This window comes from Carassius gibelio, chromosome B6 (genome assembly GCF_023724105.1).
Source record: "Carassius gibelio isolate Cgi1373 ecotype wild population from Czech Republic chromosome B6, carGib1.2-hapl.c, whole genome shotgun sequence".
In the NCBI taxonomy this organism is placed as follows: domain Eukaryota; kingdom Metazoa; phylum Chordata; class Actinopteri; order Cypriniformes; family Cyprinidae; genus Carassius; species Carassius gibelio.
The window spans coordinates 8,892,357-8,917,596 of NC_068401.1; the positions used below are offsets into that span (position 1 = coordinate 8,892,357).

The following is a 25,240-nucleotide window of genomic DNA, read 5'->3' on the forward strand; positions in this document are numbered from 1 at the left end:
AGAACGGCTCATTAGAGAATCGGACGTCGCCACCGCGGGGCGATGGAGAAAGGCGTCCTTAAGTCCAGTCAGCTGCACGGTCGCTTCGAGATGTACAACTAAGGAAGCTGGGAGATAAATTCTAATCATTTTAAGCATACACAAAAAGACACTCATTACAAGAATTTTTAAGAAAATGAAGTTCAAAATGGTGCGTCGGCGTAGCTGCTCGCAGAAGACAAGAAGCTGCGCAGTTGCTATAATCACGCGTCTCGATGTAAACAAGAGAGTGAATGTTGACAACTGGAAGTGCTGAGTAAGCCAGCGAATGTGATGCTACCAAAAACCGGAGGTACGCTTATACTGATAAAAATAAAATGTCTTTATACCTAGATGTTAGGTGCGCGGGTGTTATCGATAATATTTTGCTATCTTTTCGTATAAGTTAATAAGCTTGTTTAAAAAGTAGCCTTTTTAGCAGGTTAGCCAGTCAGCTACTCTTCTGGGTGACGTCTGCTTTAATGCGGAGTTTTCTGTCTGTCAAATACCAGCTATGGTTTGTGTCACAATACTGTTTTAAAAACATGTTTAAATAGTCTATTTTAAACAGGTCAATAAAAGTCTCGTCTGTCAAAATGATGGAACCCCAGGACAATATTGAGGAGGATGACACCGCATCATCATCACCGCCACCGCGATCTCTGCCCCGTCAGCGCGTCTCTCTGCAGAAGAGCAGCGTGTGTTCTCGATCCTACTTCATGGTGGTGATGGTTTTTTTCCACGTTTATATTATCAATGTCATTGCACTTCTGCTCTATGTTCATTATAATAACGGCTCTAACGCGATAACTGCAAACCGGGATTTTACAAGCAAAGACAACAGTTATAAAGTGAACGGAGAATCTGATCCGCAGACCCCTGCAGACTCGGGCTTCCCTCGAAATATGCATCTTCCTCGCATTGAAGGAATACGGGTAAAGAGTATAAGATGGTTTGGAGCTCTGTGAGTACGGTCATGTTTTTTGATTTTCATAAAACTGCAAAGTCTTTTTCATTTTTAGGTGGGCCATGTCCAAAAAGTGTCACTGGTGCCAGGGAAAGTCCATGAGATGAAAACACTCAGTCTAAAGCCCCTTCTGTTTGGTAAGGACATGTAAAATAAAATCGTATTTCATGTTGTTCATGATCTGTATGATTTTCATTTCATGAAAGTTGATATTTAGCAGATGGTCCATAGTTTACTTTTTTCTTTTTAAATAGAGCAATAGTTATATTCATCCATAGTTACTCTTACCTAGATAACTGTAAAGTTTTAACTATCATTTTAATTTTAAGAGAACAGTGATGTCTACAACACAGTTATAATAATAACGACATAGAGAACTTTATGTTTGGAATGGAATCTTTTTCAGATCGATTTTTCCAGTTGATGAACTAACTACATAAACATTGATGGACAATAAGAATAGAAAAGAGCATGAGCATTTAAACAGCTGATGGCTTAAAGGGATACTCTACCTTTTTGTAAGCAAAGAAAACAATAATAACGACTAAATACACTAGAAACAGCGCATCCTTGTGTAGCAGATGAGACAGAAGAGCATACATAGCACAGCGACTTTTTATACATTTTATGGACCTTGACACTGTTATTTACTTGGCAGTCTATGGGACAGTCTCAAGCCTCCAGGTTTTCATACAAAATATTTTTTAATTCTCATTTTGGGCTGGAGTAACCCTAAGCAAGTGCATGCTTATAATAAACTAGATGTTTTTCATCCCATTGGATTGGATGCTTATGTAGTTAGTGTTCTTGGTGTGAAAGAACATTAATAAAGCTTATAATTTTCTATTTTCAAACTGTTCCTTCGCCCCTGTGTAAAACAATTAAATGTAATACTTTACATCCACAAAAATGTTTCATTAATAATTCCCAGTATGACCAAACATGAATGAAAATCATGAATGAGGGGTATTTTGAGGTCATTACTATTTTTAGGAGATACGTTGAAAAGAAAACATCTTGGGTTACTTATGTAACGATGGTTCCCTGAGTAGGGAACGACACACTTAATCCTAGGGTTCACTATGGGGAAACGCCACGTCGTGACCCGTGTCTGAATCATACATTGAAAAACACCAACAGCACATTGGCCGGCCATGGTTCATGATGTCACTACCGGTGTGACTATAGTATAAATAAGCGCCAGGATAACATGTCATCCACTTCTTCATCTGAAGCTTGTGTCCGAAGCATAGCAGGAAGCTAGAGGATGCAGTGTCTCGTTCCCTACTCAAAGAACCATGGTTACATAAGTAACCTGAGACATTCTCTTTCAAGGGAACTTCCAACTGTCTCCTCTAGGGGTCGCTATGGGGAATGGTACCATGCTTAGGGGAGTGCAGGCCAGAACCATGGCAAGCACTAAGTACCAACTCTACCATTTGAGAGAGAGATAACATTGCCGCGGGATGTTAGACGGCTGTCCATGACATTAGCCTCTTTTCCACTGTCGGGCCAGGACTTAAAACGGGCCGGGCAGGGCTAATAGCCTCGGGCCAGTAGCACGAGGCCAGAATAAAGCAGGGTTTCCACAGTCGAGCCAGAAGCTTTGCTGCGCGTCACTAAAACACGCCCTTTACACACCTCTCTGGAACAACGTCACTAACAAAACGCATTCATTTCACCAACAAAGAGAAGTTATCAGAAAACTAAGAAATAAGTCACTGGAACATGCGCAATCACACACAAACATGACAAAAGCTGCCGTTTGTTTGCATGCATTGGTAAATCTTCAAATTCAAAGCCATCAATGTTTTACTATAGTAGAATAAGTGATACATTGATCGTAATGTATTATTATAAATGATTTATTAGGACTCAGAATTAATCACATAGAAATACATTTATTTATTTTAATTTTATTTTTTTTATTTTTTTTTGATCGTAATGTATTATTATAAATGATTTATTAGGACTCAGAATTAATCACATAGAAATACATTTATTTCTATTTTATTTATTTATTTTCTAATGCTTATGAAAATAGCCTGCTTATTCAGTCAAGTCTGTTTCTATTTATTTGTAGCCAAAGTGGCCTATACGTCACATTTAGAATGAATTATGATATCTTTATTTTTATAAAAGCTCCCGAACATGAGTGAAGCTAAACTCTCGAGACGAGACTTATGACAGATAATATAAGTTACTAAATAATTACACGATTGTGATAGAGAATAAGAAGCTGACATCTGATTTCCTCAAACGGTCATATTTACCATGTTTACTATGGTAATGGTAATGCCCAGCGTGCATAGTCTTTTGCATCGTTTATAAATATTTCTGCCTTGTATAGTGATTGTAATTCACATTGAATCAACTTATTGTAAACACTCCTGCTGACGGAAAATTAGTTTTGAGCTTGACATTTAAAAAAGTGTTTAATGCTGGTGTTATAGAAATGATCCGCAGCACAGACTCTATATTTTTATAAAAGCTCCCGAACAAAAATTATTATAATATTTTGATGATATGCTATGCTACGTGGAGCTAAACTCTCGAGACAAGACGAAAGATAAATGTTACTAAATAAAAGTGATAAATAAAAGTAAAAGTGGTTGCATTTACCATGTTTACTATGGTAACGTTAATGTTTATCGTGCATAGTCTTTTACATCGCTTATAAATATTTCTGCTTTGTTAAGTGATTTATAATATAATTGGATCAAGTTATTTCAATCACTCGCTGCTGACTAAGAGTGAGTTTTGATCTCAAATTATTTTAAAAAGTCTTTAATACAGCTTTAAAGCTGTTATCTCTCTGAAATGATCCGCGGCTGACGCTCTCCAGATGCTGAGAAAATCCGCCTTTGTTCATAACCCCTCCTCTAGCCCCAGCTGGCCCGCTTTGACCGGGCCAAAAAACCCTAGCCGTTGGCCCCGAGGAAGCCCCGGCAAGGCACGATCAAGCCCTGGAAGTGACAGTGGAAACGCGACTGGCCTTGGCACGCACTAGCATGCCCGGTTTAAGCTCGCCAGTGGAAACGCAGCTATTATCCCTTATGGCCAAAGGCCTAGGCTACATACTCAAACTTACCTGATAGGGGGCCTGATGATCAAGAAGGCTCCCACAGAAGCCTATGACCTGCTGCATGATTTAGGAAGCATGAAGCCAGAACCAGGGCTATCATACTGGCTGGACAAAATATCGATGAGTGAAGTTACACTGCAAGTCGAGCACCCAGTTTCTGAATCCAGCCAAGGTGGGTGCTCACAAAGGACCTACCTTAGAAAGGACAGAAACCCAAAGGTCCCAGAAAAAGACTGCAAATAAATCTCACAGAAGGATTCTACACGCATAACCACCAGCACATTATATATATATATATATATTACACACCTACCATTGTTCCCGTGCTGGAGCCCCGATCAAGAGGCGACCCAAAGAAGCCTCTAGTCCGGACCATCAGTAAGGTGGTCACTATGAAGCCATAGAACCAACCAAAACATCATAGGTCCAGCATAGGAGACTGTAATGCAGGTAGTTCCCACCTAATCTCAGTCATGTGGAGAGCTAGTGGTTATAGGGGAATTAGGAAGGGGAAGATAAGGCCAGATGTAAAACCCCCAAAGGGAGTGAGTAGATAGTATCACTCTGATCTGGACTCTATTGAGATCAATGGAAGGCTCACCTGAGCTGGAAAGTGAAAGTGACATGACATACAGCCAAGTGTGGTGACCCATACTCAGAATTTGTGCTCTGCATTTACCCCATTCAAAGTGCACCCACACAGCAGTGAACACACACACACCATGAAGACACACCCCAAGCAGTGGGCAGCCATTTATGCTGCCATGCCCACGGAGCAGTTGGGGGTTCGGTGTCTTGCCCAAAGGTACCTCAGTCATGGTATTGCCGGCCTGAGACTCAAACCCGGAACCTTAGGGTTAGGAGTCAAACTCTTTAACCACTAGGCCATGACTTCCCCGAACTACAGTACATAGCGGACGTAGTTCATAGTAAATATGATCAGAAAGATAACGCTCATCGAGATGACCTCACAGCATCACTTTCTTAGCCCACTTCCACAGCAAGTCCAGCCTCGCCATGGTGTGATCCATGGGTCACAACAGCCGTTTCCCCATAGCGACTCCTAGAGGATGCAGTTCGAGTTCTCTTTAAAGGGAACTTAACTTCCTTGTTGAGGCATGCATTGTTTGTTGTCTAAGTTTTTGTGTTTGTTGACTTCTTCGTCTGCATGAAATATAATTCTGGCTGTGTTACTGTGTCCGTTTACTGCAGAGATCCCTGAGTTTCTGTCTGAGGAGGAGTGTGGTGTAGTTGTGCGTCTGGCTCAGCTGAAGGGTTTGATGGAGAGTCAGGTTATGGTCCCTGAAGGTCAAGAGGAACTTAACCAGCAGCTCAATCTCAGTCCTGAGGAAATCTTCAATTTCCTTGACCTCAACCAAGATGGCCAGTTGCAACCACATGAGGTTTGTTGTCAATGTCTGTTGAGCCTTGGTTTTGCAGTTTGGCAAGGCTGAGAATATGTAATGTGTTGATATATATTGCGTTTATCTCTGTTTGTGTTTGTTCATTTACTTTGTGTAATCTCTAATTTGATTGCTGTATTTTCTGGTGTAGATATTGACACACTCTCGAGTGAGAGATGGAATCTGGTTAACTTCTGAGAACCTTAAGGAAATCTATGATGGCCTAAAGGTTGATCAGGATGGAAATGGTAAATAGTGAAGCTTGAGATCTTATTTGATCTTTGCAGCTTAGCTGTAGATATCCAATAAGAGGACACTCAAAAGATACAAAAATCATAGATCACCAATGCTTGCTATATTTGAGTGCCCATATGTATGTTTTGAGTATATGTCTCTTTTGATCAGGTCTCTTAAGTTTAGAGGAGTTTAGGCATCTGAAAAGTGATGCTTTTCAGCGTTTTCTGCTAAAGCGTGGGGTGGAGAGGAGCCAGCTGGTGAGGAACAGCAGACACACCTGGCTCTACCAGGGTCAGGGAGCACATCAGGTTCTTCAAGACCTCCGCAAAAGGTGTCCACCAGTTTCATTATTTTCTCACTAATTCACATATCTGTTACATATCAAGTTGCTGACATACAGCTTTTCAAAATTCGCTTATGTGCTTTCTTCATGTATCTCCTTCCATCCATCATTCTCTGTTTGTTTTGATCTCTTTCTGTATTTCAAGAGTCACTCGTTTAACACGACTACCATCCTCACTGGTGGAGTTAAGTGAACCCCTACAGGTGGTGCGTTATGAGCAGGGTGGCCATTACCACGCTCATCATGACAGTGGGCCAGTGTACCCTGAAACAGCCTGCACACACACTCGCCTCGCTGCCAATACCACCTCCCCATTCCAGACGTCCTGCAGGTAGCCCTTATTTAAGAGATTAATATTTTACGTTTAATCATACAATGGAATAAATAATATATAAGCATTATCACACAAACAAAAATGTATATACAAAAACATTACGCTTATATCATGTAACGTTAATATGTTTTTTCCAGGTATATCACAGTTCTCTTTTACCTTAATAATGTAGAAGAAGGGGGTGAGACCACCTTTCCAGTGGCAGATAATAGGACTTACGAAGAAGCGGTGTGTCCTATTGAATAAATCATCTTTACATGTCTATTTGTGACTCAAATGCAAGAATTGTGCAACAGACGATAATTGGGTGCATGTGTGTTTCCCAGTCACTGATACAGAATGATGTGGATCTGTTGGACACCAGGAAACATTGTGAGAAAGGCAACCTGAGAGTGAAGCCCATTAAGGGGACGGCAGTTTTCTGGTACAACTATCTCTCCGATGGTAGAGGTAACTGATATAACTTATCAGCTGTTTTGGAATGCATTGTCTTATTGTTAGAATAATTTTCTGTAATTGAAATAAAGCTGAATTACAATATTAATATTAGGGGAGAAACCGCTGAAAATTCTAAATAAGCTAAAGCTCTAAAACTATAAAAATAAGCTTTATAGAAATATTTAATAATTAGTTAATAAAAAATGACAAAAGCACATAAAAATTACAAACATTTTAATTACAAAAATGAAAGCTAATTCATAATATGAATAAATATTAAAAATGTATACAATTAATAGTAAAATAACAATGTTTTGGAATAAAGTTAAGTGAAACATAATGGTAGTGTAATATAAATCTATTGTTAGTTATCCATAAATGCCATCTGCCTGATCATTGATACAAAACGTCATGTTGTGATATAAAAATTTTACTGAAAGGTGTTACTCAGCTTAACTGAATTATAAATTTGTGATCAATGAGAAACATTTAGTACTGTAGATACAGCAGAGTACGGAAGCACAACTTTTCTAATTTAACTTTTTTTCCATTACAAACTGTATTATTACCACATCTTGAGTGTAAAATTAAATTTCAGAGAAGTCTTTGCTCCCATTTTCTTTAATGATAGCAGCATTCAAGCTGGTATGAACTCCACAACTTTAGATTAAGAAGGATCCAGAGAGCGTCTTGTGGAGTTACATTTGGTCATAAATTTCTTGATTAAAATTTCTTCATAAACACTTTTTAATTGACCTTGCTGCGCTGTGCTGCCCTCTCTAGGTTGGGTTGGTGAACAGGACGAGTATTCTCTTCATGGTGGCTGTGTGGTGACACGAGGGACTAAGTGGGTTGCCAATAATTGGATCAATGTCGATCCAGACTACCAACGGCAGGCACGCTACCAACAATTTGTTTCTCAACAACAAGATAAACAAGAGCAAGAAGAACTAATTTCAGAAATGAACTCAGACCAGCACATAGAAAGACACCAAGATCTATAAACACATACATTAATGCAGGTACAACACTGCACATACATACACATTCACTTCTGTGTTACAATCTATATCTAGTCATTCACTTCCTCTTTCACACACACACACACACACATCCAGACACACAGTTCATTGCCTCTGCATCACTCTTACACCCTGAAGCACTGACCTTGTACCAACAAACACAAAAATACACTCGTCCTTTGTACTGTTTGTTTGGTTCGCTCTTCCCTACATACACACTGTTGCACACTGTAGAAATGTAGCCCTACCAACATTTCCTCATTTTCAGAACTGAATGAGCTTTACTCAGCCTCCAGTGTTGGAGCTGGATCTTTTGTTGGGTTGGATTCAGGGATAAGCAGCCTGAGATTTATGCAATTGTGAAAGACAATGCTACTGTTACTAATGTAGATATCTGAAGGCATTATTATTTATTTTTTCATGGGAATGCAGCCATATATCGACAAGTCTGTTTACATACAGAATGACACTCTACTGTAACTTCCAAAGGCGGTACACACCGCAGCTAATTGTTAATGCAGTGATAGTAAATAGAAGTGCATACGAGATGTGTAGCTCTTCCCTGTACATGTTTTGACTTGGTAATTTGGTGACTTGCAGCATATAAACCAACGTTAGAGTCAAAGCAAACTTCACAAATGCTTGAGGATGTAATGTGTACTGGCCAAGGAGTGTGGGAAAAAAAATTATGTTATTGCTTTCTACTGAAGTGACATTTACACTGACATATAAATCACTGAAAGGAAAGTTATCTGCAGGGACACTCAGTATTGACTAGTTCTGTCAGTAGACTACAGGTTAATTTAATTAGAAATATTAAAAGTGTGTGTTTCTTACACTTATTTCCTCTAAGATTTTCCTGAAAAGAAGCATGTAAAAGTTGCACAATCTGTATGATTTATTTTTATTTCAATCATTTATTTTGTAATGTTTTCTCTTTGTTAATTGCAGTGCATCCAAAGACTGACTGAGGTTAACTTATTTTATTTATTTGTTGGATTGTTGTTGTTAAAATGCACAGAATCACTTTGTCGAATAAATTAAACTGACCAATCAGAAATTGTTTTCTTTAAAACCAACGACCAATCTTACATTGTATTTTTTATTTTAACATTTGTCATTTTGCTAACAAATTCTCATAAAATGGTATCTGCATAATACACAAAAATCCCTTACTAGTAAAAAAAAAAAAAAAAAAGGTTCAGTGGTAGAGCACTGTGTTAGCAGCGCAAACGGTCATGGGTTCAATTCCCGAGGAACATACTTACTAGTAAAAAAGGGAAAAATGTAAAGCCTGAATGCACTGTAAGTCGTTTTGGATAAGTGTCTGCTAAATGCATAGAATGAAAAAAAATAATCAAATGAGAAAAACATGTTTCATTAGTGTCAACTCCTGGGCCAAATTCTATTTGCAACTTAATGAAGAGTGTTTTTTATATATAGCTTTAATAAAATCAAAATGGCTTGTAGAAGAAGAAATCAGATGACTTTTATCATAGTCGGGTCCCACTCGTATCCTAAAATGATAAGTTTAAAATCATGTATATAACTGATGTATACTGTATATTCCAGAATAATTTCATGTACTGTATATTGTTTTAGAATGCTATATTAGTGAATACATGTATTGGTGAACCTACCAGAGCATTCTCATAGCTGTGGAGGATCTCAGTTCCCCGATGTTTGAGACAGTACAGAACTGCATCATGCACAGTAGCAAAGACACGTCCTTCAGTGATGACATCGGAAAAGAAGCCACCACGTTCAAGCTGTTCCACCACCAGTGCTTGGGTGAAAACAAAGCATAGCCCAGATATTTTCCAATCACTCACTAAATGAGACATTCTGAAAGAGTTGACTGTGACACTCTTACCCTGACAGCCTGCCAAGTAGATATCCACGCCAATCTCGCTAAAATCGTGGAATATCTACAGTAAGAGATGGTGATGAGAGCTTGATAGCAATGCACAGTAATTTTTCTCTGTGGGACTTTTGAACCACTACTTACATTCCTTAATATCTTAATGGCAACTGTATCAATAAAGTTAGCAGTAGAGAAATCCAATATGATAGAATGGATGTCCCAGGTCCACTTCCCCAGGGATCCCAGAGAAACCCTCTCCAGGTCCCGGCTTAAAGTGTCTTCGCTGCTGGAGTCCAGAGTGGTGGTGTCCCCGTCATGTAGATCTGACACTGACCCCAGGGTGGCGGTGTCAGGGTCAGTGCCCTTAAGGTACATCCAGGTATGATGGCCATCAGATGTCCTCACTGCTTCGGGTATTACAAACACAGTACTATTTTCCCGTTCTCTCCAGCCAAGCTCTACCTCTCTGTGTATGTCTCCATTTGTTTCCTTCATCTGCCCTACTTCCTCTTCCAATGAAAATACAGCTTTTCTGGATCGCTGAGAGGCTTCCCTGAAAGCTCTTTTCTGTAAAGGAAAAATTAAATTATGATTACATGTTGAAAAGTTGGTATGATACTATATACACAGCACATATTCAGTGCCCTCCATTATTATTATACTCTTGGTAAATATGAGCAAACGTGCCTGTGAAAATAAATCTGCATTTATCCATCAAAAGAATTCACAAAATTCTAACATTTCATTGAAGTAAAACAATTGAAAGTGGGGAAAAAAATCTCAATATGAAATAAATGTTTCTCTCCAATGCACGTTGGCCACAATTATTGGCACCCCTATAAATTCTTATGAGTAAAATATCTCTTAAGAATATTCCTAATCATATTTTATTTTTTTTAGCACACCAGGATGACTAGAATCATAAAATTGTCCAGCCATGACTTCCTGTTCCACAGGATTATAAATATGAGTTACACAAAGGCCAATTCCCTTAATCATCCATAGAGAGCTAATATTGCATTACTCATGTGTTTTTGTGTAGTTGTTTATTAATGATGGAACAGTATTCTAAAGTGTAACCAATATGATTTCACTAAGCTCATTAGAATGGATTATGGCACCAACTTTTCCACAAAGGTGAAGCTGCCTTATAATTTGGACAAAATGAGGTCTCTGATCTCTGTAGGAAGCTCACTAGGTTTTTGGAACAAAGCATAATAGTACAAGATTGGGCCTAGCTCATATTAATGGAGCAGTAATATCATTAATATTTTATAGAATATATGCTATATATAAATATAGCAATATTATATAGCATATACTCCCCATGAAAACTATTAGCAGAGATCATCTACCTGTCTTTTAGCCTCTCTTCGGGCTCTTCGCTCTGCTCGCCTCTCTCTCCGTCTCTGCTTGGCCTCCTGCCTGCGCTTATAGATGAGCATTTTCCCGATGTCCAGGCCACTCTTTGCATAAACAATGGCAATTGATATACATTAGCAAAAATAATATAGGCAGAAAGTTGTAACTAAAGGCCCCCATTGTCCACAACAATATTCAAGGTCCCTTGGCCATAGTTTTGTTTTCAAAACGTATTTTAATTTACGCAACTCATTTCTGTAAAAAAAATAAATAAATAAAAAAAAAATTTTACTCACAATTTGTACATGACAAAATATTTTAGAGCATGACACAACTAGTAAAATGTATATTCATTATAAAAATATCCATGGTATTTTTACATTTTATTCATTTACATGATTTTTATAGAAAAAGTCTAGAAAACGTACTTTTAAAATTGACTACCTCATATATCCAGGTTTTTCAAAATTCAAGTGAAGTGTCTTCAAAGGAAACAAACCATTGTAAGAAATTTAAAGTGTTTAATTTAGTTTATTATAAATAACTTTATTAAGAGTGGTCTTTTATTGTGGCCAGCCTAAGGCACACCTGTGCAATAATCATGCTGTCTAATCAGCATCTTTATATGCCACACCTGTGAGGTGGCTGGATTATCTCGACAAAGGAGAAGTGCTCACTAACACAGATTTAGACAGATTTGTGAACAATATTTGAGAGAAATAGGCCTTTTGTGTACATAGAAAAAGTCTTAGCTATTGGAGATCAGCTCAGGAAAAATGGGGGCAAAAACAAGTGTTACATATATATTTTGTTCAATGTAGTTTAGAGAAGAAAGGAGTAGATTATATTTTCAAAGTGTGCATTGAATGTGTATTTGTGTGCGTGCATCACAATGTAAGTACCCGAATGTGTATACATGTTACTGTCGTGTTCAGTGTTATACATGTAGACGTTTACATTTAATGACATTATGTGACAGCGTTATTGCCAGTTGGCTGTTTTTGAGCCATTTAATATCCATTTTACACATATCTGTGTATATATTTATCTAAAAGTTAAATAACTTGATTCTAATTATAACAGCGCACAGTTGTCTACTACATCAGCACCACCACACGTGCAGAAGCGTGCACGTTACATGCACGTGACAATACATGCACGTCAGCACACTTTCTATATGCTTAATATGTTAATTTATATATTAATTAAGGCAGTTTAAAGTCAAGCTGCAGTGCAGTGTTACAGTGTAACAGTTTCCATTAGTTATTCATTTGTTGATACATCAATTGTTGTGATATTTTTATACACTCATGTTGTATTTGTTTATTTTGTTACATAACCACACCTTTGTGTGCCCCCTGCCCTTGACTGAAAACCACTATTATAAGACATTCCAGCAAACTGAAAATATATACTTTATGGTTACCAAGTTCAAAAATATAAAAAAAATATTTACCTTTTTTTTAAGGGCTTCAAGATAAAGTTCAGCATTAGCGAAATACATGGTGGCAGAAGAGCGGAATATAGTGATACCTGGTACCTCCCTCACCTGCAAAACACAAAGCACGTTTGTGATAGATCCTCTTAGGTAGATGCTTTGATTACAAAAGGGATAGGAGTAATGAAGGCTAGTTTGCTTTTAAAACTGTCCTGGAGCTACAGTGGTAATTAAGTTTAAGTAAACATAACTAATTATTATGCAAATCATTAAAAATGGTCCACAGTTCAGCATTCCAGTGCAGTCCAGTCTGCTAAATGGATAAATATCCATGTAAATCTCACCTCCTCGTGTGTCTCCATATCTAGATACAGCTCAGTGCCAGGGAGGTGTCCCAGCAGTGAGTAACTGGGCCTGAGAGACAGAAATAAGTCATGTGATAAGGTCAGACATGATGCAGTGAGAGAATAGAGCAGATGACAGTACTGAGAAACACTGCAGAAAGATTAAAAGTAGGGAAAGACTCCAACCGTTGAGTTCTGAAGATAACAGTGAGCAGAGCAAAACCCATCGAGGCACCCAGACCCATATCCAAATTAAAGAGCACAGTGGATACATATGTCACCAACCATATCAACTACAAACACAGAAACAGAGCACAGAAATGAATAAGAACACTAACAAGCCAGCAATCGTGGAAACTATCAACAGAATTAAATATTAATGATGCCTGACTATGCGAAAATTATCAGCACAATGCCTGTTCTATATTTTTTTTAATCAGATTGTTGTAGTTTTTTTCAGATATTTTATGATCCTCCAAGCAAAGTTTGATGACTTGGAAAATGAAGACTATCTTCAAGCCTATAACACTGCTAGACAAGTTATGCTCCAAAGTTGAATTCTTTGTATAAGAGGTTTGGATGAATCTCAGTAAGCACCACAAAATACTTAAAGCTGAAATAATATATTTTATGACTTTAGCATAACTTACCAGATCAATCTTGCTACTGCGCCATAGTGTGACAATGTCATAGTACTGCTTGAACATTCCCTTCAGATTCACAAGTACAATGGCAGCAAGAACTGCCTGGACAGACACACAAAGACTGTAAATTGTAGTTACACTTTATTCATGGCTCATTCCAAAATAATGACTCTAAATGAAGCATAAATAGATTGGCAATCTGACTAAGAGACCTCACAGAGCTTTGTTGACACATACCTTGGGCAGCTCTTGGAAAAGTGAGCCTAACTTTAGTATTGTCACCAGTACTATTACACCAGACACTACTCCAGCGATCTAAAACAACACGATGTGATGAACAAACATAGATGTATACATGAATGCATTCATAGAGTTGCATTTAAAAAAGTGCATTTGTCTTGCCTGTGTCTTGCCTCCTGTGCTTTCTTGAATGAGACTCCGAGACATTGAAGAACAAACTGAAAAACACTGGAAAAATCCTCCAACTGTATTACTGAGACCCAAAGCCACCAGCTCCTACAACACAGTGAGAGAAAGACAGAGATAAGCTGTGCAGTATATCTGGTTATCCATATGTGTTACTCTGATTTACCCACCTGGTTGCTGTCTACTTTGTAACCATGTTTGAGAGCGAAGGTTTTGCCCAACGAAATAGAAATTGCATAACCAACAATGGCCATGGCAAAAGCGTCCAACACCACCTCAGAAAAGACATTGGCAATTGGAATGCTGGGAAGCTGAAGTCTGAGAAAAAAACATTGGAATTACCACGATAATGCATGTGTTATAAAAAATATCATGGTCATAGAACAATGTCCACAATATTTTATGAAATATAACTTGATTTGAAGAAAATTTGACTATTGGTGCTTGTCATGACATTGCCTTCCCAAGCACCGTAAAAAAACAAAAACAAAACATATTTTAGATGTGAAAACTCACCCACTTGGAATATCACCAACGACTGATATCTTATAGGTTTCATTCAGCCGAGTGTAGAATGATATTACTGTTGCCACTACAATCTAGCGTAGAAACATACACATTTCATGAGCTAAGGATAAAATGATGTTAATAATTCCTGTGTAGTGAATGAGCAGCCAGACTAGTTGTAATTAGTTATTTCTAGGAGATATGATGCAAACACTATAATGCAGAGAGTTAAAATGCTGACTACACAGATTAATAACAGAGGGCATTAAGGATATGCACTACTAATAGATACAGAGTCACTAAATAGTAAATATTTAATGAATCCTATAAAACAAAAATAGTACAATTTAAGAATAGGACTGAATCAAACAATGAAAAAGAAAAGCAGACGGTATTTAAAATGGTCATTAGTCAATGATTACATACAGTGCACAGCTCTACTGGAATAGGCACCAGTAGTTTTTTCCTGAGCGCAGTGTTAAGCTCTTTGGCAGTGATGAGACCCACAATGGACACAACACTGGCCAGTAGAGTTGGGAGATGAGTTTCTGGCAACAGCATACACAAGTCAGCTAAAGTCTATACGGAGAAATTACAAAGAATTAATACTTACGTCTATATGCATTGAGGCATGCATATCCAATGCATGAATTTGATTGTACTCACATAGACGATAGACAGAGGTCCACTGAAACGCTTAGGTGAGACTCCAAAGACGTACTTTAACTGGGCTACTACAGCATGAGCTGAGGCAGCTGTAGTATAACCTCTGACCAAGGGCTCTGAGAGATACGTACCAACAAACCCAAACTGCACCAAGCCTAATACAACCTATGAGTAAGCAAACAAGATAGTATTTAACTGAGACTAAACATTGAGACATTGTAATTCATATTACTTAAATGGATCTCTGTATATAGTATAATGTTGTGGGTTGAGGTATATACATTTTTGTGTGTAAGCATCAGCCTGTGTTTATTACCTGAATAAGTCCTCCCAGTACAGTGGCAGCAGCAGCAACCTGCACTCTGTAGAAGTCTCTAGATATAATATCCACCTCCTCGGTCACATTAGTGCCGTTGTAAATAAGGAAATCTGAATCTGGGGCCAGTCTCTCTGTCACACTTCCAATCATAATACTGAGGATGGTAAATGTGCCTATGCGAACACAAACACATAAATACAAGTCAAAGCATTATGAGCATCAAAACAGAAAACCTGTCAAGTAAAACTAAATTTAAACAGAAAACAATGCATTTTGAATAAATCCAATCAACTGAGGTTAATAAGTTTCAGCAGTGTTCAAAGATAAATGATCTCACCTATAGATATGTGTCTGGAGGTCCCAAAAATAAAATAAATTAACGGAGGATAGAGGGATGTGTAGAGTCCAAATACTGGAGGCAACGAGGCTAGCAAAGCATAGGCCATTCCTAAAACACACAAACACAATATTTTAAACACCCACAAATTATACTGTAGGTCATTACAAAGTACAGAAACATGCTTTTACCTTGTGGAAGGTGCATGATGCCCACGCTGATGCCAGAGATAAGGTCTGGCATGCCATAATCCCAGATGGAGTAACGGGGCAACCAGGACAGAACAGGCAAGAAACCAACTATGCTACGTTTCAGTCTGGGTGTAGAACAGCTGGTATAGAAAGAAAGGAGAAATAAACATGTATTGAAATTGGTGTCAATACTGCTTAATTTCAAACAAACCTTTGCTTTAACGGCTGTATCCTACCTGAGTGATTTCTTCAGCCGATGAGAGATGGGAAGGTTGATCTGGGAAGGGTCCATTCTCTGAGATCGCTCTTTCAGCCTCTGTTCATCTATAATCTCTCTCTGTACATGATACTCTGTATTTCCTGAGTCCATTTTGTCTATTTTGTGCTATAAAACTACTATGAATAGTCTTTGTCAAGACTTAATTACACTGACCTCAGTCTCGATGAAACGTCATAAGACTCTCTGCATGCCATCTATGATTTACTTCTAAACCTGTGAGGGTTATTTAAAAGGGAACATAATGGGGTTAGTTTGTATTAAAAAGAGGCAGTGCTCTCTAATAATAATTAACTTAAGAACTAGTATAGGACATAATCATCTAAATAATAAAATTTCAGAAGAGTTAATAAGCAAACAAAAATATTGCCAATGTGCATGTTATTATAGGAAAACAATAAGTGTTAACAAACTGATAATTCTATCTTTCAACAGAGAGTTCTATCTTCAGCTCTTTCAACTGTCTTATTTTAGTGCAAATGCTGACTCAGACTTTCCTCTCTTGTTCATTATTCGCTAGTTTTTGAACTGATGAACTGCAATGGAAAGTTTTTTTTGTCACAAAAGAATTTTCCATTCTGTTGTGCTGCACATTATGAATTGATGACTTTTAAAAAAAGGATAGGAAGAGCTTTTTTGACGTCATTCATCCTGTTACCTTGCAGCACATGAAGTGGTCCTTAAAAGGGCTTAAAATAAATGGGATTTGTTTGTACGGGGAGTTAAATGTTTAACATCTCTCCTCTGTGGTTAATATATTAATTTATCATTGAGTAAACTAAAGTTATGGCCTCTGTACTGATTACACTTATGTTCCTATTTTTATATTCACGAATAAACATTGGAGAGCTAGGAGCAACAACGAGAAATCAGTTTGTTTGGCGTTATCATAGTTTGGGTTCAGGGGAAAATTTGTACACACACAAAACTCTTTAAAAGGGTCTTTACATCCCAAAAATAAATCAATGTCACATGTTGAAATAAACATCGCACATTGTATAGTTCAAAGGCAAATTAACAACAAAATAATTTAATAATAATAAAGTACATAAATTTATTATTTGTTAAAAAATACAAAAAATGTGTGTGTTTAATATTGTGCAATATTAAGAAATAATAATGAAATCTCCTAGTTCTGCTTCATCATTAAAAAGATAATACTTATATTAAAAAATAGCGATAATTGCATCAAAAGTAATTGTTAAGCTGCAATAAAGAACAAATGTTTACACATAGATCATAGATTGTGTAATCACTTTAAGAGCATGATGGGGTGAAATCTGACCTCAGCTCTCATGTACTGAGGGCCTTTCCCCGATTTCATGCCAGAAATACCAAAACATAAGCATTGCAGAGACACAAAGCAAAATGACAATAGATACACATCAGAAAAACTTCTAGACATGCTGTAATATCAAGTAAAGATCAGTGTTCAATAAGACATGTTAAATGTTTTGCTTATTGCCCCCTCTTTGGTAGTTTGAAAAATCATGGTCTATAATTAGCACTGTTGCTTAGCTGGAATGGGCATAGAAGGTTGAGCATGCTCCCTCTCCCTGTGTTTACTGTCAGGCACAAGGTAGCCAGCGTGTTTGTGTCGAGTGTGGGTAATGGACGAATTGTTGCCTGAAGGCAGACACCATAGGAAGCCAGAGATCTGGTATGATTCACTGATGCATGTACTAACATAATGTAATAGACTTAGCTTGTTGCCAATAATGTGACTGATACTGCCGTCTTTTGACATGTCGGAGCATTGACCTGTTTAGCACTGACCTTTAGAGCTAGATAAAGTTATTGGTGCATCCAAAATGTTCTCAATATGAATTTGTGACTCTGTTAAAGGGTGCACTAGAATGTTGCTGCCTTCATTTAGCTGCATTGGCTAAAAATGTGTTTTTTAATCTCTTCAGATACAACTTTTGAAGGACCATCAGGATGTATTTTGGCTAACGGTAACACTTCTCTAGTTTTAAGCTGTCCAGAGACAAAAAAACTAACAAAATGGATTTGAGAGCCAAGCATGGTTTGATGCTGTTGGAACAGCTAAATCGAATGCGGGATGCAGAGCAGTTAACAGATGTGGTTCTAGTCGCTGAAGGTGTTAGCTTCCCATGTCACCGTGCAGTGCTTTCCGCCTTCAGTCCCTACTTCCGCGTAATGTTCACCTGTGGCCTGCGAGAGTGCACTAACCGTCAGGTGGTGTTAAGAGACATGCCGGCCCCAAGCCTGGCCCTATTGCTGGAATACATGTACAGCTCCAATCTTCCACTCACCACAGCCAATGTGCAGGGAATCTCTGTTGCTGCTTTTCTTTTACAGATGGATGATGTTTTCAGTCGTTGTCATATCTACATGATCGACAACATGGATGCTTCCAATTGCCTGGGCATCTATTATTATGCCCGTGATCTAGGGGCGGAAGAGCTAGCCGACCAGGCTCAGCGCTATCTGCGACAGCACTTCACTGAAGTATGCCTTGGGGAGGAAGTGCTGGAGTTGGAGGCACACCAGTTAGGGGCATTATTGGGCTCGGATGATCTCAATGTTTCACGGGAAGAGAGCATTTTAGATGTCGTGATGCGCTGGGTGAAGTACTGTCCAATGGGTATAGGCTCAGAGGAAGAGAACCGGGCCAGGCACCTTCCAGAGCTCTTAAAGAAGGTACGCCTTCCACTGGTGGGTGCAGATTACTTGAAAGGGACTTTGAAACGGAACACGGCACTTTTAGCAGATGCCGAATGTCTTCAGATAATGGAAGATGCAGTTGAAGCAGCAAGCTTGGATTCAGATGCTCCACCCCGTCGACTGAAGCTGCGCTATGGCATGGAGACCACAGACCTCCTGCTCTGCATTGGTAATGACGGCGGAGGCATTCGCTCACGTTATGGAAGCTACACAGAGCGTAGCTTCTGTTATGCTCCCAAAACAGGACGGACCCTTTTCATCACCTCCCCAAGATATGGTGATGCACTTGGATATGTCTTTGCTGGGGTGGTGACTGAGAGGAATGACATTATTGTTGCAGGAGAGCTGGGAGCAAGAAAGATGTCAAGACAGAAAGACAGAAATGTCGAGATTTTCATGTGAGGCTTTGGCAGGAGAAAAATGTTAATAATACAAGATATGTTTTCAACATCATATATATGCAGTCAAAAATATATGTTTTCAACATCATATATATGCAACAAACTAATAAACTATAAGAGTACCTAAAATTAAGATTAGAATTTAAAATTAAAATGAGATTAAATCTACCTCATTAATATAGACAGTAAAACGCACAATTCAAGAACTAATATTTGCAACATCCCTTTCAGGTACAACAAGGAAGCTCAAGGATCCTGGAAACACTTGAGCTCAGCGGAGTATCGTGATTCTTATGCATTGGGCTCTTTGGGAGAAAACCTCTACCTGATTGGAGGTCAAATGAAGCTGAAGAACCAGTACCTCATCACCAATAGTGTTGAGCGCTGGTCTCTACAGGGTGGACCATGGCGTAGCGCCGCTCCTCTACCCATGCCACTGGCCTATCACAGCGTAGTTCGGATGAAGGGCCGCCTGTATGTACTCGGGGGACGGACTCCACAGGTAATATAGCAAAATAGTGCAAATTTGTCATCTTTGTGGCACAATCTGCAAATATATTGCACAAGAAGAGTCATGAGAATGTAACATTGATGGTGCAAATGAAATAAATCATTAGAATTTGGAAAATAAAACCAAGTGGTGATCATAGTAACTGTCTGTTTATTGCCTTCTCTCTTTCCCTCTTATGCACCTGTCCTGCCATGTCTCATGAATGACAGTCATACCGCACAGATGACGAGCCTGACCGTATGAGTAATCGCCTGCTTGAGTATGACCCAGAAACCAACAAGTGGAGTGAACTTGGCCCTATGAAATATTCAAAATACCGTTGCAGTGCCGTCGCACTCAATGGGGAAATCTATGTACTGGGTGAGAATGTTAACAGGATGAGTACAATGTGATCACTTATATTTTATATAAAGGATATTTTTTTGGTGATTGTGGATTAATATTTCCATACAGTGAGACCTGTGGATTAATTTAATACTGCTCAACACAAGAAGCTTATGACAGTAGTTATCATTACAATGGTTCACTCACTTTCATGAAAGCATAATCTAACCCATGTGTGAGACCCTAATTCTTCCAAAATGTTGCTTGTTTCAATTTTTCATTTATTGATTCACCTATTTAAAAAAAAACCTAGGCATAGCCCATGATTGAATTTCAGTGTCTCCTCCTGCAGGTGGTATTGGATGTGAAGGTGTGGATCGTGGCCAATCACGTCACTGCCTTCATGTAGTGGAGATTTACAACCCTGATGGGGATTTCTGGAGGGATGGTCCTCCTTTACCTTGGCCTCTCCTATCACTTCGCAGCAATGCATCTAATGCTGGTGTTGTTGATGGAAAACTTTATGTCTGTGGATACTACAAAGGAGCAGGTAAAATATATATTGTCATATCAGTATCAGTTCATTTACTTCAGCCTTCAACCTGATGTTAAATTCATGCAATCAAAATTCTATTCAGCAATCATTTACAACATTTAATTAAACATGTACTCCACTCTTTTCCAAGATCGTCATGATACCATCACTAAAGACATCCTGCAGTTGGATCCCTGGGAAAATGTATGGACTGTGGTGGCAAAGCAGGCTCTGATGCATGACAGTTATGACGTGTGCTTGGTGGCAAATCTGAATCCTCGTGGACTCATGCCCCCTCCTGCTGACTTGGTAGAGGAATGACAGCACTATCTATCCAACAGTGATTTCTCATTTTAAATAATATGCATTTTTTTTCATTCACAAGACAACTTAAAACTGTAGCTATAGGGAGAGGAAGGTTTTCATAAATAGTTATGAAACAAACAAATTTAATTTACAATGCTACAAGTGCATTAGTGATTATGACTATTATATGTTTTACATTTTTGGATTTCAGATAATATTACCAATAGCTGAGGTATACAGTATGAGTTAAAATATGTGTTGACAAATTTGAGATATTCACATCATTTACAGCTCAGATTAAGTAACACTCAAAGAAGCAATGTTAAAATATGATGTTACTTTAATAGCAAAGTAAATATGTATTGCAGAGTTACACAATATAGTACATGTACTGTAACTTTAAGCAGTCAATGCAATTTATTAAACATGTTAATTTGTAAAACTTAACAATGGCTAAATCTATTTCAAGATCTAACTTCAAACAAAGTTGAATATATTTAAACTCTATTTTATACCTGTTGATGTTACATTAGGGTTGTCTAAAATATTTGTAAGACCTAAACAAATTATGCACAAATCTTTTGAAAATGACATGCCAAAGTTACAGAATTTGCTTAAATGTTATTGCTTTAAAGTCATACGGCATGAGATAAACAGAACAAAATTCTTTCAGATGTAGCAAAGTCTGCCTATTTGTTTTTATTATCCATACTTCAAAAAGAATAAACAAGGTAAAGCAACAGAAGAGGAACATGTCTATAGCAAGTAAAGTGGTTAGAGAACAAGGTTTGCATGTTCACAGACTATTTCAAGTTCTAACTTATATAACAAAAATTTAACATAGGAGATCCTCTATATAATTTCTCAAATGTAACTGTAACCAGAATACAGTATGAAAGTATTCTGCATCTTATTCTGAGTCATTAGTGAAGTCAAAAAGCTGCCAGAGGCCACCTTCTCCTTCTATGACACTAGTTTTCGGTTCAGGCACATTTTCCCATTCAGACATCTTGTATTCCACCATCATTTGGGAGCTGTCTGTGTCCTCAGACCACAAACTGAAGGGGTTTATTGGTTGTTCAGCTACACACCTACTGACTGGCTTTACAGTGGCTTGCTGCTGTGGTTTTAAATGATTCTCTGTAACAGACTTGTTGGTCAATTTCAAATTGTCACCAAGAGAAGTCAAAGGTACTCTGTCTTTTTGTTCATACTGAAGGTCTTCGTTCTGCTGGCTGTCTTTTGAGAAATTTGCTCCTTTTTTTCTCACTGGCTGTCTTTGCGGGAGAACCAGGGCTCTCTTTTTCCCCCTATAATTCAGTGGTTTTTGGCGCCTCTTAGGTACTTTCAGTGGTGGCATCGCATCAGTGACAAATTGGTTCTCTCTAACATGCAGTGGTTTTACAGGCTTCAGATCTACATGCTGTCCCCAATGGTCCTCTATGAATGCAGTGGTCTGAACATCCACATGTGGGCTTGAAGGTCTGGTCTCAACTAATTGTGTGCCCCATAAACTCTGCGAAGCATCAGGGGAAACCTCCTCTATAACTGTCTGCTGTGTTTCTTCAGGCAGAGCGTGTGCATTTCTGTTTTGTGTCTTCTGTGTTGTGAGTGGACACTGGTTCTGCTCTGCTGATTTTCTCGAATAAATGACAGGCCTGTTGCATATCATCTTGCTCTCCTGTTCTTTTTCAGCTGATATGACACAGAACCTCTCTAATAAACCAGGTGATGTCTGGACCTCACTGTCAATCATTCTAGCAGTGCCAGGTCCTGTCATCGGCTTGTGAATAGAAATCAAAGTACTAAGCTGAGACAGAATTTTTCCCAGCATGCCCTGCTCCTTGCTCTGCTCTGCTTTCAGATGTTCAAGATCCTGTTGGAGGTTAAGCATGCCTGAGCTCAACTCTTCTGCAGCCAGACTGCTCTATTTAATAGAAAATAAATGTGGCTAAATGTGTACCAATGCCAAAATAGAATACATTATTGAAAGCTTTGCATCAATTGGATTGTCTCGGTTATACAGTATGTGCCTCCCTTACCTTGGCATCCCTATCTCCCATATCTATTTGTGTTTGGCTCTGCAGAGTCTCAAACTGACATGTTATACCTTCTTTCACACTGTTTAAATAACCTTCAACTGCAAATGACAACATAATGTCATAGATTATAAATAAGTAACATTTACATCATTTACAATTATTTTTACATTTTGTATCTGATCAAAAAGTATCTTTAATGATATGATATATGTGAAATTTAGGTTGCCAGCATCTGCATACAGTTAAAAGAATAATCAAAACACAGGAACAAAAACATACTTGTTTTTGAAAAAGTATCCAGTTTCTCCATTACAAGTTTGGTGATGTCATTACTTCCATCAATGCGATTTAACAAAGTCTCTCTGGTCTAAAAGGGAAGAGGTAAGTTTATTATAGTATTGAAACCATGACTTTGTGCAATATAAACATTCTTAATGTGTTAAACAAGCATGTGTGCCTTAAATACAATGCTTACATTTTCCAAAGATTCCTGCAGTTGTAGAACTCCATGAGTGAGAATTTCCCTAAAAAGGGAAAAGCTTATTTTAATCAATACCAAACTATGTGAAACATTGCACTAGGAAACTAGAACAGAACAGTTTTTAATTGCACAAAGATTAAGAATAGGCTGATCACCTTTCATATTTGTCTTTGGCTTTTCTCTTCTCCTCCTCAAATTTGTCCAACATGCCAACAAATTTGCTACTAGTGAAGTTTGAGATTTTGCCATCACCACCAAACAAAAACGGCTTAGAACTATAACTGCTGGACACCATCATTCCCTTCATCTGTAAAGGATTTAGACAATTTGGAATTAATATGAAACCTAAAATATTATAGCATTTTACAGACATGTTCACAACAACATCACATTCATTTTCATCTATTAAAGTTTGTGGACCAAAGAAAAAAACAATCAAGTACATGTTCATTTTATTACACCTGATTAAACATGGCATGTTCTACAGACCAAACAAATGTATGGTTTAGGCCTGAAATATTTACCTCCTGTGAGGTATGCTGAGAACCTCTGCTCTGGCCACTCATCTCCTGGGTAAACCCTTGTGAATTGTCAGGCCACATCTGAGAGCCCAACAGAAACTGGGAGTCACTCAGGCTGGAGTAGTCACTGGTTCCCGGACCCTTGGCGCTTTTTATCCCTCTATAACAAACAGAGCGCAGAATACACATACAAATAAATATAAACACTACAGTATTAGGCCATATTTCAAGATATTTGATTGGGTATGTGTAAATAAAAGTAAATGTTAGCTGACAAATTCTCTAGTAAAGATTTCAGCTATGAGACGTTACCCAGAAGTTGAAGGGATATTCAACATCTCCTTTATATTCCAGACATTGGGCTTCATATTCAGGCTTTCAGTGTCAACACATTTATTTCCACTAGAAATAATAAACATGAAATCAAGATTACTGCAAATTACTTGCATTTTGATTTAAACAATGACTTTTGTTTTCAAAAATATTCTAAAATTTTCTCTGAGCGAACACCAAATGTAAAAAATGACGGTCACGCACGAAGTCGACGTCTCCCGTCATTAAAGCTGAACTAGTTTCATGACTAACTAACTTTAGAGAGAAAACAATCATTCGTTAATTTCAATTAAGTCATACTTACCAGAAATGTACTCGTTTTACATGCAGTAATGAGTCTGAGGCAACAAAAATGTATTATGGCGCGCGTTGATGCTGCCAGTTACGATTTAATGAAGCTAGTATGACACTTTTTAACAGACAGCAGCAGTTTTCCCGGGCTACAGAATTTAAATAGTTCGTGACGCAGCCAGTAAATATTTACACCTACATTATTTCTCCATTGTTTCTAGGAAATATCGATAGGTGGCGCTATTTAAATACTTATAATGTGAGCGAAAATATTGTAGTTTGTATCACAGTATAAATTAATATTAGATTTTTTATGTTTATTTAATTTTAGTATGACTGCGATTTTTGCATAAATCTATTCAGTTATTTATGAAATATGATGACATTAACGTTAATGAAATTATAATGACATTATGATGGCATTGTACAGTGTCTTGTGTAGTTAAATCTGTTAAATCTGCTTGCGACATTAAAAAGCTTAGTGTGGGGGTAGTCTACTGACTAGTCAACTACTGGAACAAGATTCCTGTATCCTAGCAATCAAAACCACGAAAAATTATATATATATATATATATATATATATA

At 37.9% G+C, this 25,240-nt stretch overlaps 4 protein-coding genes across 6 annotated transcripts; 2 read left to right on the forward strand and 2 right to left on the reverse strand.

The window, feature by feature from the left end:
* The first annotated feature begins 7 nt into the window (after positions 1-7).
* Positions 8-8,907, forward strand: p4htmb (prolyl 4-hydroxylase, transmembrane b). The gene is made up of 10 exons (XM_052558794.1): positions 8-331; positions 590-953; positions 1,041-1,122; positions 5,283-5,473; positions 5,625-5,721; positions 5,879-6,041; positions 6,199-6,384; positions 6,525-6,615; positions 6,714-6,837; positions 7,609-8,907. The coding sequence occupies exons 2-10, from the start codon at positions 615-617 to the stop codon at positions 7,827-7,829; spliced, it is 1,494 nt and encodes a 497-aa protein (XP_052414754.1). The 5' UTR covers positions 8-331; positions 590-614; the 3' UTR covers positions 7,830-8,907.
* On the reverse strand, positions 8,239-16,465 carry slc26a6l (solute carrier family 26 member 6, like). Of its 2 annotated transcripts, none has more exons than XR_008154276.1 (19): positions 16,182-16,465; positions 15,946-16,085; positions 15,755-15,865; positions 15,415-15,590; positions 15,099-15,263; positions 14,859-15,011; positions 14,442-14,524; positions 14,096-14,243; positions 13,902-14,015; positions 13,737-13,814; positions 13,506-13,601; positions 13,042-13,148; positions 12,856-12,925; positions 12,530-12,622; positions 11,067-11,177; positions 9,856-10,278; positions 9,721-9,758; positions 9,488-9,633; positions 8,239-9,364 (listed from the first exon to the last, which is right to left on the reverse strand). XR_008154276.1 is itself a non-coding variant. In XM_052558781.1 (19 exons), exons 1-19 carry the CDS (start codon positions 16,313-16,315, stop codon positions 9,341-9,343), a joined length of 2,427 nt encoding a protein of 808 aa, XP_052414741.1. In that variant the 5' UTR covers positions 16,316-16,463; the 3' UTR covers positions 8,239-9,340. The 2 variants fall into 2 exon arrangements, 1 of the variants encoding a protein (XP_052414741.1); XM_052558781.1 differs by having other exon boundaries at positions 9,721-9,775; positions 16,182-16,463.
* Positions 16,466-17,742: 1,277 nt separating this feature from the next.
* On the forward strand, positions 17,743-22,658 carry kbtbd12 (kelch repeat and BTB (POZ) domain containing 12). The gene is made up of 6 exons (XM_052558787.1): positions 17,743-17,882; positions 18,136-19,308; positions 19,543-19,813; positions 20,032-20,182; positions 20,499-20,696; positions 20,833-22,658. Exons 2-6 carry the CDS (start codon positions 18,227-18,229, stop codon positions 21,000-21,002), a joined length of 1,872 nt encoding a protein of 623 aa, XP_052414747.1. The 5' UTR covers positions 17,743-17,882; positions 18,136-18,226; the 3' UTR covers positions 21,003-22,658.
* On the reverse strand, positions 21,898-24,921 carry LOC127959550 (interactor of HORMAD1 protein 1). Of its 2 annotated transcripts, XM_052558793.1 has the most exons (8): positions 24,669-24,920; positions 24,344-24,433; positions 24,035-24,191; positions 23,666-23,817; positions 23,505-23,553; positions 23,309-23,396; positions 23,030-23,127; positions 21,898-22,914 (listed from the first exon to the last, which is right to left on the reverse strand). In XM_052558793.1, exons 2-8 carry the CDS (start codon positions 24,397-24,399, stop codon positions 21,898-21,900), a joined length of 1,617 nt encoding a protein of 538 aa, XP_052414753.1. In that variant the 5' UTR covers positions 24,400-24,433; positions 24,669-24,920. The 2 variants fall into 2 exon arrangements, with proteins under 2 accessions (XP_052414753.1, XP_052414752.1); XM_052558792.1 differs by having other exon boundaries at positions 24,344-24,921.
* Positions 24,922-25,240: the final 319 nt, after the last annotated feature.

Bases quoted from the DNA above. Each gene is read 5' to 3' on its own strand.
- p4htmb (XM_052558794.1), top strand. From the start codon at position 615: ATGATGGAACCCCAGGACAATATTGAGGAGGATGACACCGCATCATCA. The intron at 1,123-5,282 runs GTAAGGACATGT...CGTTTACTGCAG, and splicing joins TCTAAAGCCCCTTCTGTTTG to AGATCCCTGAGTTTCTGTCT. The intron at 6,385-6,524 runs GTAGCCCTTATT...TGTTTTTTCCAG, and splicing joins CCATTCCAGACGTCCTGCAG to GTATATCACAGTTCTCTTTT.
- slc26a6l (XM_052558781.1), bottom strand. From the start codon at position 16,315: ATGGACTCAGGAAATACAGAGTATCATGTACAGAGAGAGATTATAGAT. The intron at 15,012-15,098 runs GTGAGTACAATC...TTCTCCGTATAG, and splicing joins GACCTCTGTCTATCGTCTAT to ACTTTAGCTGACTTGTGTAT. The intron at 13,815-13,901 runs GCAAGACAAATG...GTGTTGTTTTAG, and splicing joins GCACAGGAGGCAAGACACAG to ATCGCTGGAGTAGTGTCTGG.
- kbtbd12 (XM_052558787.1), top strand. From the start codon at position 18,227: ATGGATTTGAGAGCCAAGCATGGTTTGATGCTGTTGGAACAGCTAAAT. The intron at 19,309-19,542 runs GTGAGGCTTTGG...CATCCCTTTCAG, and splicing joins AGAAATGTCGAGATTTTCAT to GTACAACAAGGAAGCTCAAG. The intron at 20,697-20,832 runs GTAAAATATATA...CTCTTTTCCAAG, and splicing joins TGGATACTACAAAGGAGCAG to ATCGTCATGATACCATCACT.
- LOC127959550 (XM_052558792.1), bottom strand. From the start codon at position 24,480: ATGCAAGTAATTTGCAGTAATCTTGATTTCATGTTTATTATTTCTAGT. The intron at 24,192-24,343 runs GTAACGTCTCAT...TGTTTGTTATAG, and splicing joins AATATCCCTTCAACTTCTGG to AGGGATAAAAAGCGCCAAGG. The intron at 23,128-23,308 runs GTATGTTTTTGT...TGTCATTTGCAG, and splicing joins GGATACTTTTTCAAAAACAA to TTGAAGGTTATTTAAACAGT.